The 15,285-nt window shown below is 55.4% G+C and overlaps 1 protein-coding gene across 1 annotated transcript; it reads left to right on the top strand.

The window, feature by feature from the left end:
• Positions 1-894: 894 nt before the first annotated feature.
• On the top strand, positions 895-14,103 carry DEF6 (DEF6 guanine nucleotide exchange factor). The gene is made up of 11 exons (XM_065698473.1): positions 895-1,066; positions 5,970-6,110; positions 7,356-7,541; positions 9,730-9,957; positions 10,038-10,184; positions 10,307-10,415; positions 10,498-10,796; positions 11,401-11,567; positions 11,763-11,961; positions 12,378-12,468; positions 12,691-14,103. Exons 1-11 carry the CDS (start codon positions 971-973, stop codon positions 12,900-12,902), a joined length of 1,875 nt encoding a protein of 624 aa, XP_065554545.1. The 5' UTR covers positions 895-970; the 3' UTR covers positions 12,903-14,103.
• The last annotated feature ends 1,182 nt before the right edge of the window (positions 14,104-15,285 follow it).

A 15,285-nucleotide genomic window follows, 5' to 3' on the forward strand; every position in this document is an offset into this window, starting at 1 on the left:
CGGATTGACTCCACAACTCATTAAAGTTGTAGGTATGCTTTATTCAGCGCTGAGGTGCATGGGGATCGTTCCTCCAAAGTATGCACACCCAGGGTCGTTTTTCCTTTACATTTATTCCCTTACGCCATGCATATTTAGTATCTGTCCCCGCTTCGTATTATAATGAGCTAGAAGGTCCTTTGCACCTGTGCAGTGCCCCCTCTGGTCATGGGCAGGGGTCTCAAGATGAAGTAAATGAGTCTTCCTCCTGTGGGCAGGGGTCCTCAAGATGAAGTAAATGAGTCTTCCTCTTCTTAAACTTTTCACCTTTTACTCTTTGCGCATGGCTTTAGGGTTTAGTCGGTACCTCATCCATAAATCATCAGCTTCTCCCCCTTATCAATAGACCCAGACATTCGCATTTCCTTGTCAATAGTTGCTTATCAGTAGAATCAGGCCTCTGTCTCCTCCCCTTATCAGTAGTAAGCATGATAGGTGTTCACAGCAGACAATACTTTTGTTTAAGCAAGGGATTCTTCTAACTCTCTTATACAATCCCCTGTATTTTTCCTTTGTACATTTCATTAACCCTGTATCAATTTAAATCCCAGAAGAGGAAGCTGCTCTTTGAGCCAATGAGGGAATTACTCTCTGCAGAACATGAATGCTGAGAAAGCTTTTGATCTCCAGGCTGAGCTAGCGAAGGGTTCCGAATCCCTGTGGTGATTGTGTTCCCTGAGCCCCGGATTATGCTTCTGTGTGCATGAGGGTTCTGGCACGAAGACCTGCAGACCAGGGGACTGTGGGGCTGCGATGGGGGGGTGGGCCATAGGGCTACGATGGGGCCCGTGGGCTCCTCTGGGGTGCACCCAAGCAGATGGCGCTGCTGCTGCGTGCGTCCCCCAGCGCCCGGGGCTGTCGGGGCAGGCGGTTTCCTGGAACCGGATCCTCGGCCTCGGCAGAGCCGCCTCTGCCACCGCCGCCCGTAGCCATGGACCTGCGAGCGGAGCTCCTCAAGTCCATCTGGTACGCGTTCACCGCCCTGGACGTGGAGAAGAGCGGCAAGGTCTCCAAATCCCAGCTCAAGGTGAGCTCCCAGTGGGACTCAAGAGTGCTCCAGCGGGTGGGCTGTGAGGAGTAGAGCAGGTCCAGGGATGCTGTGCATCGCCCCTGAGATTCCATGGAGGGATTGTTAAGATTGGTAAGACCTTGCTGTTAGCTCCACGCTGGGTTTGGTGGCATTTGCTGGCTCTGCCTTGTCTCCCTTAACGAAAAAAGGGGGGGGAGGAGAGGAGAGAGAGTTAATGCTCAAATGTATTTTCTAGGTGAAAATGAGGAGAAGTCTAATTTTTAGTTGGTTTTAATTGTTCTCAGCTGTCTTCAGTTTCTTATGCTTTTTATGGCCAACAGCCCAAATTGGGTTTATATTTTCTTGCTTGCTGGAGCACCCATGTTTCTGCTTCCTGTTCAGCCAGCAGGTTGTGAGGTAGAGGCAGCCTGATTTTAAGCTAAACCTCCTCAGTGGTCTGGCCAGAAATAACAGTGTTGAAGAAATCTCTGCTTTCCTCTGTCCCCCACCCCCTCAGAGGGCTCCTGCATTCAGCCCTTCTTAGAACTGTCATGGCTTTAACAACCTTTTTCTCTGCCTCCAGGACAGGCTCTGGGTAACTCTGTCAGGCTGCACCTTGGCTGCGATGATGGTTACTGATTTTTAGGTTCTTTTTCCCTTCACAAATGATGGGACTCCTCTTTTTCTTTTTTTTTTTTTTTTTCGCTCCTGAGTAAATGTCCCCATGTGGTTCTTAGTCTGGTGCTGGGGTGGGAAATGCTGGTTGGGGCTGCGATGCAGAGGAAAAACCTGAGCTAGAAACATGCAAAACACGGGGAGCTGTTGCGTCAGGACTTGGCAGCCACTGCCTGTCTGTGAGAGGAGTTATGAAATGTTCAAAGAAACATCTTTTCCTCTGTTCCCCATACTTCGTAGGGCTTCCCCCAGGACAGACTGTAGGGAAGGTGCTGGGCTTGGTGGGCAGGGCATGTTTTGCCCAAAAATGAGGAGTTCTGTTTGCAGGGATCTGGAGGAGCTGGGTTCCTCCTGCTTTGCAGCTGAGAGCCTTCAGACCATGTGCCCGTGAGAGCCACAGTCACCTCCTTAAAGCTGGTGAAATAGCTGAAGGAATTAGGGAAAATCCCAAAGCAGGCCAGAGCCTATTTTCCCTTGTTAATCCCAGAGAGGGGCTGTTGTGCTCCCCTCACAGCATCCCCTGCACTGAGGCTTTGGGTGCTAAGCCCAGCCCAGGCGCGCTGCTGGCCCCGAACATGTGCAGCACTTGTCTGTGAGATCTTTATCACCAGCGACAGCGCTGAGGCCACAGAGACCCGAATTTGAACAGCAGTTTCTCAGGGAGCTTGGGCAGGGGGGACGGGAGCTGCAGACCCTCATGTAGGGGATCCGGGGAGCTGGGATGGTGTCTCCACAGTGGCTTTGCCCAGGGGGAAAGAAGATTCACCCCTCGCTGGTTTTCTATCCGCCTTCAGCAACGGCACGGGATGGTGGCAGGGGAGGTTTAGATGGAGCTGAGGAACAATTCCTGCCCCAGAGGGTGCTCGGGCATTGGAACAGGCTGCCCAGGGCAGAGCTGCAGGCACCAGCCCTGCAAGTGTTCACACAGCGTGGAGACGAGGCCTCAGTGCCATGGGTTAGGGGTGGCCTTGGCAGTGCTGGGGAAGGGTTGGACTGGATGAGCTTGAAGGGCTTTTCCAACCCAATTGATTCTATGGTTCTATGATTCCATAGTTCTATGATTCTATGCTGAAGGTCAACTCTGGATAACTTTCCACTCGCTTTTGAGTCTGGGGAGAGCTCCTTTGCATCCCTGTTACTACCAAATGCTGGCTTGGGTTTGCTCCAGCCTACACAAGCTTGCACTGGGGTTTCTCTTCGTTCCATGCAGAAGAAATCCAGGGTCTCACAGGTTTGTTAAAGCCACAGTGGCCATGTCCCCTTCAAGCTCCTCCCAGGCTCTGCTCTGTTCCCTCACTCAGGTGTGTTGCTGCAAGAAGGGTCTTGAAGAAGGGTGGGAGAAGTGCTGGTGTTCATAGCATTTGCACCTCCAGAAACAAACCCAGCCCCAGGAGCTGGGGTGGGATTTGGTGGTGGAGGAGCAGCAAATGGAGCCAGGCACTTAACTCCAACCTCTCTCCAGCACAAGTCAATTTATCAGCATTTCAAAGCCATAGGTTGAGCAGTTGAGTTCTTTGCATGGACACTCCCATGCAAGGAAGCGTGTGCAGATGTGTAGGTGTGTGTCTGCACAGGAAGGAAAGACAGTTGTGGTTGAGTGCTACACAGCAAGCAATGTCAGGCAGCTCTGTTCCCAGTGCGGGCACGCACCAGCCCTGCTCTTGGACAGGATTTTATCCTCTCTCTCTGTGCCTTCACATCCTCCCTGGCCAAGCTGGTGGAGCTACACCCAGTCTCCAGGGATGCTAGCTGGGATGTGGGATGCAGGATGCTGCTCTCATGGAGTCCTTTGAGGCAGTCTGAGCACTGTCCTGGTGCTTCTCAGCACCTCTGTTCTGCTCCTGTCCCTGTTGTGGAGGATTAGGAGGGGTTTGCTCCATCCAGGAGCTTGGTCTTCTGAGGCGAAGCCCCTGGGTGAGGAGAGGAAGAGGCAGGGGGACAGGTGAGTGGTTTAAATGAAGAGCTGCCTGTCGGGGAGCACAAATGGCTCTTGGCACAGGCCAGTGGGTCCCAGTTTGGCCAGCAACAGGTCTGAGAGTAGCTCATCCATGCAGGCAAGGGGAAAAGCCTTTTCCAAGGTCTGGAGCTGATAGGGTGCTGAGGCAGCAGCCCCACTTGTGTCCTCCTCACTGCAGCTCAAGGGACCCTTGCTGCTGACAAAGGCATGCTGGGGTCCCCTGGGACAGGGCTCCCTGCACCCCCAGCTCTGGGGAAGCTTTGGTTTCCTCTGCAGAGCTGGTCTGGCAGGTTTGCACTTGGGCAAACTGAGGCAGCAGCCACAGTCCCTGTGTCGTGCAGCAGCTCCGATCCCCCCTGCTCCTGCCTGCCAGGGGTTTGTGTTTAGCACAGGGAGCCAGGTTCCAGCCTGAAATGTCACCCCCAGCCCTGGCATCACCCCCAGCACCTTCCATGGGGCTGAAGAATGGCACTGCCATTCTCCGTCTGTGTCAAATCTGTGCAGAGGTATGGGAATGGGATGTGATGGGGAGCATGAGAGCAGAGGAGAGGGTGGAGAACAGTATTGGGGCTGGTGGTCAGAGGGATCTGGGATGCTCAGGGGTGTCAGGCAGACCTCTGCCCACCCCCTGCATGGAAAGGCTGTGCCAGCAAACTGCTCTTACAGCATCCTTTCTCTTCTCCCTGCTGTTATTTTCCCCTCCTAGCCCCCATTTCAGAAGCCGGTGGGGGGGCTGGGGTGGTTTCCCACCTCTCCTCCCTATGTGGGGTTTGGGCAGCCCTGGCTCCCCACCATCACCCCACCATCAGCCTGGCTGGGGCTTTCCTCCCTGCCCGAGGGAGGCAGATTCTGTAGGAATCAGAAGGGGATTCTGTAGGTGATGGAGCAGAGGGGGTGAGGTTCACAGCATGCCGGGATGGATGGAGGGGCTTGGGGTGCTGGCTGTGACCCAAGGGTGCATGCGCCAGCTCCCAGGGCTTTTTGGGGTTCTGTGAGAGGAAGTGCGAGCGATGGGGATGAGGCCCAGCATTGCAAGTGCAGAACAGGATGCAATTTCCAAACTTTCAATCCATCCTGATGGATTTGTTCACTGTCCTGGAGGATGCCCAGTGCTTTCCACCCCTGCATGGACCCTGGGGCTGCACTGAACTCCGAAAGGCTCAGCCATAGCAGCAGCAGTGCTCAGGGCTACAGCCCGCTCAGTGTTTGAGATGAGGGTGGAGCTCTGCTGATAGCATCAGTCCAGGGGGGTGAAGAAGAGAAAGAAAATCTGGTTGAGCAAGAACCGTTTCCAGCTGCAGCAGTGCTTGGCCTCCGGCGCCTCCTCTTCTGCAGCGAGGAAGCTTCCAGCTCAGGAGGAGCAGGGATGCTGCACACCAGCTCCCAGCACCTCTCTTAGAACCATGGAATCAATGGGTTAGAAAAGAGCTTTAAGCTCATCAAGTCCAACTGTTCCCCAGCACTGCCAAGGCCACCACTAACCCGTGGCACTGGTCTTGAGCCCTTGGCAAGCTGCACCTGCAGATCCTACAAGCCATCCCTGCCAACCCTCATTGGGATGCTCATTTACCATCTCCTGCTTGCTGGGAGGTAAAGACAAGGAGACAACCGCCTGCCTGGTATCGCAAGCTGGAGATGCTGGTGGTGTTCATGGGCAGCCTGGCTCCAGTGTGGGCTTTCCAGCACATGGGAAATCTGGGAGCTTCAAAACATGCTTTTCTTGGGAGAGAAGCTGTGGCTGCCCCATCCCCGGCAGTGTTCAAGGCCAGGTTGGACACAGGGGCTTGGAGCAAGCTGCTCCAGTGGAAGGGGTCCGTGCCTGTGGCAGGGGATTGGAACTGAATGAGATTTAACGTCCTTTCAACCCAAACCAATCTGGGATTCTGGGATTCATCTTTGTGTCTTTCTGTGCCCCACTGGCACAGCTGGGGTCAGGCTGGCTGCTGTCATTAGTTATGTTGTTGAGAAATCAGAAAGGGCAGCTGCCAAACAGCTTGGCTCCGGGTGGCTTATCATCTTTCCTAGATCAAAACATGTCCTGTTTGCTCTGTAACATTTGTAACAGCCTTTAAAAAAAAAAAACCACCACAAACTTCCCTATGTGCTAAGAAATGAACGTGAAAAAATCCTCAATTTTTGCCTGTTTCTGACTCATTCTGTAAGGTTTACACTTGGGAATGTAAAGCTGTCTCCCTGCCAAACCCAAACCACGGTCCTCAGGTGGTTTGGTGACACCATGGGGATGTGCCGGGGTTGTTCACCTTCTCCCTATCTCTACTGCTCCGGCAGGTGCTGTCTCATAACCTGTACACGGTGCTGTGCATCCCCCACGACCCCGTGGCGCTGGAAGAGCATTTCCGTGACGATGACGACGGGCCGGTGTCCAGCCAGGGTTACATGCCCTACCTCAACAAGTACATCCTGGATAAGGTGAGCCCCTTGGCCAACCCCGCCATGACCTGCTGGGTGCTGCCAGGTCTGCTCCCATGGCTCCTCTCCCCTCTGTTCCTGGAGATCCCATGTCTTGATGTCTGGAAAAGGGATACAGGAAGTTGGGAGCACTCAGGTGAATGCCAAACCAAGTGAGAAATGTTTCATACTCAGCATCTCCTTGGCAAGGATGAAGTCAGCCGTTTCCGTCAAGGCTGTGGATGGAGGTGCGTCTCTGCCCACACTTCCTATAGGGCTCAGAGAGAGAAATCAACCCCTTTTCCTTTCCACCCCTGTTAAATCTGAGGTGTGACCTCATTTGGCAAAGGGGAGGAGAAGTTGGAGGACGAGGTGCCAGGGCAGCAGCAGAGGTTGGTGTGGGCAGAGCCTTTCTCCCTTCTTCTCGCATGGCTCAAAGGCACCTTTGTTTGGTGAAGGAGAGACTTTGTGCCTGGGTGGAGAATTAAAATGACTGACAACTTTCTTCCACTGCATGCTAGAAGGAAGAGGGGGCTGGAGCTGGGTTCAGTAACCCTTCTGTCCCTGCTGCTTCCCCGGGCTGGTCCCTGGGCTGGTCTTTGTCTTGCGCTGAACTGCTCAGGAGCTGCCCAGCCTGGTCCAGGGACACTGATCTCAGCTGCAGGGATCTGATCCACAGTGGATGAGGGCAAAGCCTTCCCCAGCATCCTCTGCCCCAGGAAAAGAGCTGCACAAGGTCAGCCCAGCCCCATCTCTCTGCCACAGAGCGGTTGAAATCCTTCCAGTTCCCCAGGTAGTTCTCTGGGAGATGAGCTTTAAAGCCTCTTCTGGTTTTGCCATGGCTGATAAAATCCGAGGCAGCAGGAGAAGGGGAAGTGGGTTTTCCTTGTAAGAGGGGCTTTCAGCTTGCTGCCACCCAAAGGTATTTCTCCAGCCCTGCTACAGGCTGTGGTTTGCCCTCGTGTTGGCAGCACACCAGGATGGAGCAGCCAGATGCAGCCAGACTCCTGCTGGTGCTCCAAAGCTGGGCCATGCTGCAGCAGTCCTGTAGCATCTTCTCTATCAGCCAGGACACCTTGCTTACCTGTGTAAGGGGCCTGTGCTAGGGATGTGTAGTCTGGCATCATGGGGCAGTGCCCTCTTACACTCTGGTTGTGGGTCTAGAGGAGATTTCAGGTGTGAGGGTTTCTTCCCTCCTCCGTTTCCTCCCCAGAACCCCCCTCCACAGCCCTGCAGCACCAGCTCACCGCTGACTCCTGCCTGCAGGTGGTGGAAGGTGCTTTTGTCAAAGAGAACTTTGATGAGCTCTGCTGGACCTTGACAGCAAAGAAGAATTACAAGCCTGACCGGAATGGGAATAGTGTCGTGTCCCACCAAGATGCCTTCAAGCTCTGGTGTCTCTTCAACTTTCTGTCTGAAGACAAATACCCTCTCGTCATGGTGCCGGACGAGGTAGGACCTTCCTCTTCCCCCTCCTCATCCACAACCTCCCTGGGCTGTGCGTGCTGGCAGAGCCCTGGTTGGGTTTGACGCATCCCGCTATCGCTTCCTGGCATGTCCCACCACATCCTGCAAGATGTGGTGCTCCCGGGTGACAGCAAGCAGGGGAGCAGTGAGAGGAGGGGGTTGTGTGCCCTGTGCACCCCCAGCTATGCCCATGGACACCCCCATTTGCCCAGGATTCCGTTGGGAGCAGCTGGGATGACCCCTCCAAAATGCTGAAGCCTCTCACATACAGATGTCTTGGACGATGAGGTAGTCCATCTTGTTCTTCCATCGTCCAAGCCTACAACAAGCTCTTTTGCCTGCTGTGAAGTGAATGGGCCAGGTTTCAGAGCCCCAGCCCAAGAACCATCCACAGCTCAGCTCCTCCTCAGCCTGGTCCCATGCTTAAAGCCCTTACATCCCACCCAAGGGCTGAGCTGAGCATGGTGCTAGAAGAGGACTCCTGCTTTTCAGGAGGAGAAAGAGAAGATTATGAGAAAACCTTCAAATCTGGCACAGTGGGTGCTTGCTCCATGACGCTGTCAGGCTGGATGGGGTTTTACAGCCTGTGCCACCACGAAGGCAGGGGCAGAGCAGACCTGGCTGCCCCTCTCTCTGCCACCAGCCACCCAAACCCTGTCCAGCATCCAGAGGGTTAAGAGTGAGGTACCCAGGAGCAGCAAAGCATCTGGCAGTAACCTCCAAATGCCACCCAAATCCCCAAATCCCACCCGGCATTTGGAGGAGGAGGAGGTCAGCTGAAACCCCATGAGAAGGGAGACAAGCTCAGAAGCCTCAGCAGGAGGAGCTGAGCTGGGCAAGCAGCTGCCGTCAGCTTCTACCCCATGAACCAATTGAGCTCTGCAGAAAAGCCAGAGAAAAGGGAAAAAGGAGACAAGAGCAGCAGTGCTGCGCAGCTGAGGGAGGGCGACCGCACTTCCTGCCCCCGGGAGAGGCGCTTCCTGTTCCCCAGCCCGTGACACACTGAATCATCTTTCTGCTCACGGGGCTGAGCTTGAAATAAAAAGAGGAAAACCAGAAATTATATTAAATTCTCGCCCTTCTCCTACTTGGATGATGAAAAAAATGCAGTGGGTGATGGGACTCTGCTGTGCTCCACCATTCTGCTGGGCTCTCTGCAGCCACCACCCTCCTTGGGCCCTAGGTGGTGGGTAGAGAAGAGCTAGCAGCAAAACATATCACAGAATCACAGAACCATAGAATGGTTTGTGTTGGAAGGGACCCTAAAACTCATTCACTTCCAGCCCCCTGCCACGGGCAGGGACACCTTCCATAGAGCAGCTTGCTCCAAGCCCCTGTGTCCAACCTGGCCTTGAGCACTGCCAGGGATGGGGCAGCCACAGCTTCTCTGGGCACCCTGTGCCAGCGCCTCAGCACCCTCACAGGGAACAGCTTCTGCCTAAGAGCTCATCTCAGTCTCCCCTCGGGCAGGCTAAAGCCATTCGCCGTGGCCTGTCCCTACAGGCCCTGACAGAGACCCTCTGCAGCATCCTTGCACTCAAACTGAACTAAGCCTTCCCAATATTGTGTGAACCACTTTAGCTCTTCTTTAAAGCAGTGTATTTACAATTTCAAAGCAATGCTCATCTCCTCCATAGAGTCCTTCCCTTCCCTCAGTGTTCTTATGACTCCAGCTGGATAACAGAGCAGTGCTGAGGTCAGGACCATGGTCTGGGACACCGGCCTTACAGGCTCGGTTGCAGGGACAGCAGTGTTGGCTGTCTTGGCCAACCGTCTCAGGCACTTGACTTCTGCAGCCAAACAAGCTAAAACCATTTCAGTCTTGTGGTTAAAAGGAAAAACCTCCCAGCAGTGGTTAAGCTTTAACCCAATCACAGATTGGTTTAAGTTGGACAGACCTTAGGATCATCCAGTTCCAACCCCCTGCCGTGGGCAGGGACATCTCACACTAGACCATGTCACCCAAGGCTCTGTCCAGCCTGGCTTTGAAAAAGGTCAACCTGCCTGGAATGCCTTGGCCATGACCATCAACCATCACAAGGGGTGATGAGTCTGGGATAAGGGTCCTGCATCTCCAGGCAGGAGACAGATGTGGTCTTGGGCTCTCCAGAGTGATGCAGTGGGGTAGGACAGCTCTCACTTCTCCCTGTCGCTGCGTTCCCCATCCCCACAGGTGGAGTATCTGCTGAAGAAGATCTGCACAGCCATGAATGTGGAGCTGAGCTCCTGTGAGCTGGATGATTACCTGTGCCAGGAGCCGCAGGGGCAGGGCGGGCTCACGGTCTGGCAGTTCCTGGACATGGTGAACTCGGGGCGGTTCCTGCGCGGCATTGAGCAGGAGGCCGTGAGCATGGCCATAGAGGAGGTGTACCAGGAGGTCATCGAGGATGTGCTCAAACAGGCAAGGAACCCACACATACTGGGGTACAAACCCTGTCTTGCTCACACACTGGTTTTGATGCCTGTGTCTCTTGGGAGCAGGGCTATCTCTGGAAGAAGGGCCAGCTGAGGAGGAACTGGTCAGAGAGGTGGTTCACTCTGAAGCCCAGTGTCCTGTCCTACTACATGAGTGAGGAACGGAAGGAGAAGAAGGGGAGCATCACGCTGGACAAGCACTGCTGCGTGGAGGTACAGCAGGACAGGAAGGGGAACCCCAGAATACACAGTCTCACATCTGTCCTGTGGCTGAACAAAGTGGGGATAAGGTGGGGTACAGGGGGGTAACACCATCCTGTGTCCTGTCACTGCAGGTGCTGCCTGACCGGGATGGGAAGAGGTGCATGTTCTGTGTGAAGACCCCGTCTCGCACCTACGAGATGAGCGCCTCCGACACCCGGCAGCGCCAGGAGTGGACACTAGGTCCATGTCCCTCCCTGTGTCCCCTCCCCAGCTTCCCCATGCCCCACTCTATGTCCCCGCTGACCATCCCTTCCCTCCCCAGCCATCCAGACGGCCATCCGGCTGCAGGCTGAGGGCAAGAAATCCCTGCACAAAGACCTGAAGCAGAAGCGCCGAGAGCAGCGGGAGCAGAGGGAGCAGCGCAAGGCAGCCAAGGAGGAGGAGACGCAGCGGCTCAAGCAGCTCCAGGAGGAGAAGGAGAGGAAGCTGCAGGAGCTGGAGCTGCTCAAGGAGGCCCAGCGGCAGGCGGAGATGCTCCTGCAGGAGGAGGAGCAGCGGCGGAGGCAGCAGCACGAGGAGATGCAGAGGACCCTGGAGATCCAGCTGCGGGAGGCTGAGCAGGCGAGTGCATCCCTGTGGGGTGTCCTGCCACAGGGCTGCGGTGCTCATGGGGTGGGTGCTTCCATCCCTTCCCTTCCCATGGCAGCACGGGGTTTGAAGGAGCTTCTAGGAGCATGTCCAGGCCTTGTAACAGTGCTGCTGGCACCCATCACCTCTAGGAACCCCAGGGGCTGATATGACCTGGGATGAGGGACAGAGGGGGGTCAGTGCCTCCACGCATGAGATACCTGAGGAGCAGGTGATAAGGACAACCTGCCCCAGGATGTACGAAGTTGGGGGGCAGGTGAGAGGTGAGCAGTAGTGCTGGGGTGGCCAAGGAGCCCATTTCTGACCTTGCAGCCAGCACTGGCTCCAAATCATAGACTCATAGAATCAGCTAGGTTGGAAAAGACCTTGGAGATCATCAAGTCCAACCATGATGCAGTGTGTCTCCTCAGTGTGTCTCCTCAGCATGGAGACAGCTTTGCTTCAGAGCTCTATGGGCTTTTCTGGTGCAGGACATGTCTGTCCCCATCCACCCAGGGATGTCAGGATAAAGGGGTCTTGGGGATGGTGGTGATGGCTCCGGAGCTGCCGGTGCTGATGGCTTCTGTTGCTGCCACAGGCTCGCGCCTCCATGCAGGCAGAGATGGTGCTGAAGGAGGCAGAGGCAGAGCGTCAGCGCAAGCGCATCCTGGAGCTGGAGGACATGCAGGAGCGTTTGCAGGAGGCCCTGCAGCAGGAGGTGAAAGCGCGGCAGGATGAGGAGTCTGTGAGATACGCGCAGGCCAGGTAGGACCAGGGCATCTCTGCTCCTCCTCAACCAACCCCGCTTCAAGGGCTGAGCATGGGGACACACTCCCCTGGGCAATGCGATGCTCCCCAGGGTACTGGGGTGTGCTGGTGACTTCCCAGTATGCAAGAATGGGGGAAGCTGGTGGAAGAAGTGGTACAAGGATTTCCTCACCTCTTTCTCTTTGTTGACAGGCTGCTGGCTGAGGAGGAGGAGAAGCTGAAGCAGCTGATGAAGCTGAAGGAGGAGCAAGAGGAATATATCATCAAAACTCAGCGGGAGAAGCAAGTCCTCAAGCAGGAGATGGAGAACAAGAACAAGTGTCTGGAAGAGGCGCAGAAGCAGCTGGAAGAAGTGAGACTGAACAGGCAGCGGGTGGACCAAGACTTCATGGTGAGCATCACATCAGTGCCACATCCCTTCATGCTGTGAGCCCTGGCAGACTTCCCAGCCCTTCCCAAGTCACCTCCACACTGAGGGGGACTCAGCAGCTCTGGGGACCAAGCTGGTATTGCCCCGGGGGCTTTTTGAGCTGTGCCTTGTGCAGGCACAGGGTGATTCAGTGGCTGAGATAGGACAAAGTGCTTCCCAACCCAGGGAGACAATGCAGGTGCCCAGAGGGATGTTGACAGTGGAAGTGTGTGGAGGGGGGAGGATTCCAGGGGGAGCAGGTGACCTAGAGGAGGGTGAGCTGGGTCTCTATCCCAGAGGGAGCCTCCAGTCCCGGCTTAGTCAGGGAAACTCCTGCCCGTGGTCCTGGGTCAGGGTCTGTCAGGGCTGGCTCATCCCTCTCCTCCATCCCCTCGCAGGCGGCCCAGCGGAAGCTGCGACAGGCCAGCACCAACGTCAAGCACTGGAATGTCCAGATGAACCGGCTGATGCACCCCATTGGGCCGGGAGGTAAGACATGGACCATCCCACCCACCCTGCCCTCCTCAGCACAGCCATGCTGGGGCAGGAGCCCAGTCTCCCACCCATCTGGGGATGCCTGGGGGCTGGAAGAAGCCCCATCTTTCAGAGATACCCCACCACCTCTGGCAAGCAGAGACCCCACAAGCCTTTTCCTTAGTTGAAAGGTGAGTTTGGGCCCTGGGTAAAACAAATCTTTCTCTCCATGTCCAGACAAGCGTACAAACGTGAGTGGAGGCGGCTTTGCTGGCTACCAACCCCTCCTCTCCCAGAGAGATTCCTCCCTCAAACTCAAGCAGAAAGTGGAGGGTAAAGGCAGCGACCCCACAAAGGACATCAGCAAGGAAAACATGAGCAATGGTGGGAACAGCAGCGTGCTGCCGTCTCCGGATGCGGACCCCATGGCCACAGAGCCCAGCAACTAGCCTGGAGGATGGCAGAGCCCAGTGGGGAGCTGCAGGGCACAGCAGATCTCTCTGAGCAGACACAGTCGACTCAGCCATCTCCGGATGGAGACAAGTGGGGACCAGCACAGAGCCTAGAGATGACTACACAGGAGGCAGAGATGCTCCCATTTTCTTCAGGAAGGGCTGCAGCCACCACAGGCCAGGAGGCTTAGCCCCGTGTTGGAGGCTCAGACAGTCCCATGTTGGGGAGAAGGCAGCAGAGCCATCTCCTCAGGGCTGCCCTGGTGTGGGACTTGGACTCAGCTCCCCAGACTCTGGTTTCCACCATGCCTAAAAGAAAAAGCCACCAGTGGGTCTGGACAGTGTGGCCCAGAGCTGCACTTCCCTCTTGGTTTCCACCAGCAACCCTTCTGCATCGCTCAGTGTGCCCATGGGTGCATGGCCCTTCAACAGGAAGCCTTGGCAGGCTGAGAGGTACCTTCTGACCACCGCACAGAAGGGCTGTGGTGTCTTTAACTACCACGTGCATTCTCTGAAGGTGGTTCTTAGTCACTGGAGTCATGTAGGTATTAGCAGAAACCAACAAGCAACAAAGCTTTTGGAGCTGCTGCCCTGCAGGCTTTCTTCCCCACACATCTGTGGCCCTGCAGGCACCAGACCTCCCTCCTTGGCAGTTGTGGGGCTTTGATTCCCACTGTAGAAAAGAGCCCACTAAAAGGAATGAGGCACCAGCCACAGCAAGAGGCTCCACCAGTAGGTTTGGGCTTGGTTAGGAGGGACACAGACTCTGGTGAACTGGTTGTAGATGATGAACTACACTGGGCTGCAGGACTGGCACAGGGGTAATGTCTTGGGGCAAAAACACCTCTACGTGATTAATTAAGTGCTTGTATAGAAAGGTAACGGTGTTCTGGGCCATGTTTAGGTCTTTGCCCTTGCACAGCAGGACTCCCGTTTTAGGAGTCTTGGGACAGGATGTGGTCCAAGGCAATAGCAAACACTCGCAGGGCCCACTGGAACCAGCAGCTGGTGGATGTGGCAGCTCTTTTCAGTAACGCTAGCCTGGCCTGGCTCCTCCAGCTCATTTGCTCCTCAAAAACCTCAGAATAAAAGCCAAGTCTGCTGGCAAACCTCCCTGCATGGAAAAAACCCACCCATGCCAACACTGGGGTTAGTTTTTCCAAGCTCCTGTGTTTAAATACAGTCCCATTCACCTGCAGGTTTGGGGTCTTTATTGGACAGGGCACACAGACCCCCTGGTCACATAAGGGTCTCCTCTGGAAAGAGGCGCTGGTAGCATCAAACCTGGTTCACAGTTGCTCACACAGATGAACTGCAGTTCGTTAGGGAGATTACAATCTATTTCCTACCCGTGTGGCTTTCTGCATTTGCTTACCCAGCTCTTCCCCTCCCAGGGCTTCACAGTGTCTCTTACTTACAGTTATTTTTCTATGTGTCACTGTGCCTGGCTGCGAGAGAGGCTGCTTCCACAGGACAAAGCAGCTCTCTGTGCCCCTGCTCCGGTCCCACGCAGCCTGGCTGACGCCCAGGGAGGGCCCAGTGGCTGCAGCCTTTGCGGGGATGGTTGTGGTGGGCGCTGCAGGTCAAATTCATCACCTCTCCTCCTCCTCCCTGCTGCACTGGGAAGCAGCAGCATGGATCTGAGCAGTGGCATGGTCTCCATGCAGACCTGGGGGCCCTGCCTGGCCCTGGGCACTCTACATGGACATGGGGTCACTCCAGTCTGCTCGGGTTTTCTGGTGGAATGAGACCTTCCCAATGTGCTGCACTGCAGCCTGGGGCTTGGTCTTACATCAAGGCACATGGGGCCATGGTACAAGTGGTGCTCTTCAGGGCCTGGTACTGGGACCGGTGCTGTTTAACATCTGTGTTGATGACATGGATAGTGGGAACATAGTGGGATCGAGCGCCCTCAGCAAGTTTGTGGCTGATTCCAAGCTGTGTGGTGTGGTCGAAACACTGGAGGGAAGGGATGGGATCCAGAGGGGCCTGGAAAGGCTGGAGTGGTGGGACCATGTGAACCTCATGGAGTTCAACAAGGCCAAGAGCACGATGCTGCCCCTGGGCTGGGGCAATCCAAATACAGGCTGGAAGGAAAATGGATGGAGCAGCCCTGAGGAGAAGGACGTGAGGGTGTTTGGTTTACGAGAAGCTCACAAGGATGCTGGAAAGGACAGGACTCTTTATCAAGGACTGATGCGATAGCACAAGGGGTTCACGCTTCAACAGGGGAGACTGAGATGAGCTCTGAGGCAGAAGCTGTTCCCTGTGAGGGTGCTGAGGCGCTGGCACAGGGTGCCCAGAGAAGCTGTGGCTGCCCCATCCCTGGCAGTGCTCAAGGCCAGGTTGGACACAGGGGCTTGGAGCAAGCTGCTCCAGT

Source organism: Lathamus discolor, chromosome 19, assembly GCF_037157495.1.
Source record: "Lathamus discolor isolate bLatDis1 chromosome 19, bLatDis1.hap1, whole genome shotgun sequence".
NCBI lineage: Eukaryota > Metazoa > Chordata > Aves > Psittaciformes > Psittacidae > Lathamus > Lathamus discolor.